This window comes from Chenopodium album, chromosome 14 (genome assembly GCF_948465745.1).
Source record: "Chenopodium album chromosome 14, dcCheAlbu1.1, whole genome shotgun sequence".
In the NCBI taxonomy this organism is placed as follows: domain Eukaryota; kingdom Viridiplantae; phylum Streptophyta; class Magnoliopsida; order Caryophyllales; family Amaranthaceae; genus Chenopodium; species Chenopodium album.
Genome location: NC_137847.1, coordinates 14,384,553 through 14,387,225, shown reverse-complemented (window position 1 = coordinate 14,387,225; position 2,673 = coordinate 14,384,553). Strand labels below are relative to the sequence as shown.

The 2,673-nt window shown below is 33.5% G+C and overlaps 1 protein-coding gene across 1 annotated transcript; it reads left to right on the top strand.

The window, feature by feature from the left end:
• Positions 1 to 298: 298 nt before the first annotated feature.
• On the top strand, positions 299 to 1,636 carry LOC145577823 (uncharacterized). The gene has a single exon (XM_081635258.1). It carries the CDS (start codon positions 299 to 301, stop codon positions 1,634 to 1,636), a length of 1,338 nt encoding a protein of 445 aa, XP_081491384.1.
• The last annotated feature ends 1,037 nt before the right edge of the window (positions 1,637 to 2,673 follow it).

Genomic DNA, 2,673 nt, shown 5'->3' with positions numbered 1-2,673 from the left:
TTGCCTTTTGATTACCGTCATTATTGATACTTAGCTTATTCAAAATTTTAAGTGAATTCTAGATATTGTTCCATTTAAATTGATTCCTCTTTTCATATTTTGCTTAGAATAAAAAAAATAATAATAATGTGAGCATGTTGTAGCAATACTTTAAGACATATGCACTACGTACTCTTATAATTATCATGCTTTAGGTGGGATGTTGAACATGAATATTAATATATATTTCTCTTGTATTGATTTGAATCCTTTTTAATTTAAAATATAAAAAGATTAAGTTATTTGATTTTTTGTAGAAATGGATACCAGTTGGATTGATTTGTGCAGTGGGGAACCTGCATATTTCAAAGGTTGCATGGAATTTATTAAACTTGCTAAGAAGACTCTTATAGATGGGAAAACTAAATGCCCATGTAATAAATGCAAAGTAAATAAATGGTTATCTGTAGAAGAAGTCTTAGGACATACTTTGTGTAATGGCTTTTTTAAGAAGTATCGAAAATGGGTTTTTCATTGTGAATTTGATGAAAGGAACAATAACTCAGAAACTTATATTAATGAAAAGGTAGTAGGGCGAGATGATATGGGTGATTTATTAAGAGAAGCATTTAATGTTGACATTCCACACTCTCTTTTTGAATCCCATAACATGCACGAAGAGGAGACTTCATATGATATGCATGAAGTGGGTAGTTCATATGATATGCACGAAGAATTTGATTTTCGTTGTGATGTAGATAATGTAAATCCATCTACTTACTCTAGTGAAGAGGATCTAAAGTATAACAGACTAATGGAAGCTTCTTATGAGGGTTTATATGAGGGGTGTACTACTTTTTCAAAGTTATCATTTCTTTTGCACTTGTTTCACCTTAAGTGTATGTTCCATTGGTCTGCTGAGTCATTCACTAAATTGCTTGAACTTTTAGTTGATGCATTTCCTCAAATCAACGAGTTTCCATCGTCTTACTATGAGGGCATGAAAATAATTAAGGACTTGGGATTAGGGTATGAGAAAATTGATGCATGTCCAAATGATTACATGTTATATTGGGGCAAATTTGCTGAAAAAAGTGAGTGTCATGTATGTCATACATCAAGGTGGAAAACTGTGAAAGGGAAAGAAGGCCATACAAGTGAGAAAGGTAAAGAATCGTGTAAAAAGGGTGAGTCAGCTAAAGTATTGCGATATTTTCCTCTTATCCCTAGATTAAAAAGACTTTATATGTCATCTAAAACAGCAAAGGATATGAGGTGGCATTTTGGTCGAAAGGACGATAAAGTATTAAGGAACCCAACAGATGGTGAAGCGTGGAAAAAATTTGATGAAAGATATCAAGAATTTGTTGTTGATCCTCATAGTGTTAGGTTAGGTCTAACAAGTGATGGTTTCAATCCATATCGTCTTATGAACACTAATTATAGTACTTGGCCCGTGGTTTTAATTCCTTATAATTTACCACCATGGCTTTGTATGAAGCCATCATCATTTATTTTATCCTTGATTGTTCTCGGTAAATATAGTCCAGGTATTGATATTGATGTGTATTTGCAACCATTAATTCATGAGTTAAAGTTGTTGTGGAATGGTGTTGATGCCTTTGATGCATATAGTGGGGAAAACTTTAAAATGTGAGCAACCTTACACTCCACTATAAATTACTTTCCTGCATACACTATGTTATCTGGTTGGAGTACAAGAGGCTATAAAGCTTGTCCTTCATGTGCCACTTCCACTAACTCGTATCATTTTGGTGGTAAAATTTGCTACCCTGGACATCGAAAATGGTTGCCACTTGATTATCCTTATCGTTCCTAAGCTCATTTATTTGATGGGACTGTGGAATACGATGTTGCTCCAGTTCCTAAAAGTGGGAAAGACATTTTGAAGGAACAAGAAATGATTAAATATGTCTATGGAAAGTAAAAAAAACCCTTTAAGAAAAGAGAGAGAAAGAAAAAAGGGACATCCACTAATGAATTTGATGATGACCATGATGAAAAAGATTCTAATAATCTTCTTTGGAGAAAGAAAAGTACCTTTTTTGACTTGGAATATTGGGAACACAATCTTCTAAGACATAATTTAGATGTTATGCACATTGAAAAGAACGTGACAATTTGTTAGGAACTCTTTTAGATATGGACAAGACTAGAGATGATGAGAGTGCAAGAGAGGCCCTTAAAAAGTTGAATATAAAATCTCATCTTTGGATTGATTCAAGTCGAGGAAATTATATGCCTCCCGTGTCATACACCATGTCTACAGAAGAAAAAGAACAATTTTTAAAAGTCTTACAAAAGCTTAGAGTTCCAGATGGATATGGATCTAACTTGCAAAGATGTGTGAACATGAAGCAGCATAAACTTATCAATAGGAAAATCCATGACAATCATATCCTCATGCAAGACATCCTTCCGGTTGCTTTAAGAGCATCAAATACCACAAAAGTTATTGACTTGATTGAGGAGTTTTCTTGCTTTTTTAAGAAGATATGTTCAACTGCTATTAATACCAATGAGTTAGATGACATTCAATCCAAGCTTGTTTTGACTCTTTGTAAAATGGAACAAGAGTTTCTACCAACATTTTTCACAATCATGGTTCATCTATTGATTCATTTAGTGGATGAGGTCAGACTTGGAGGACCAGTTCATTACAGATGGATGTAT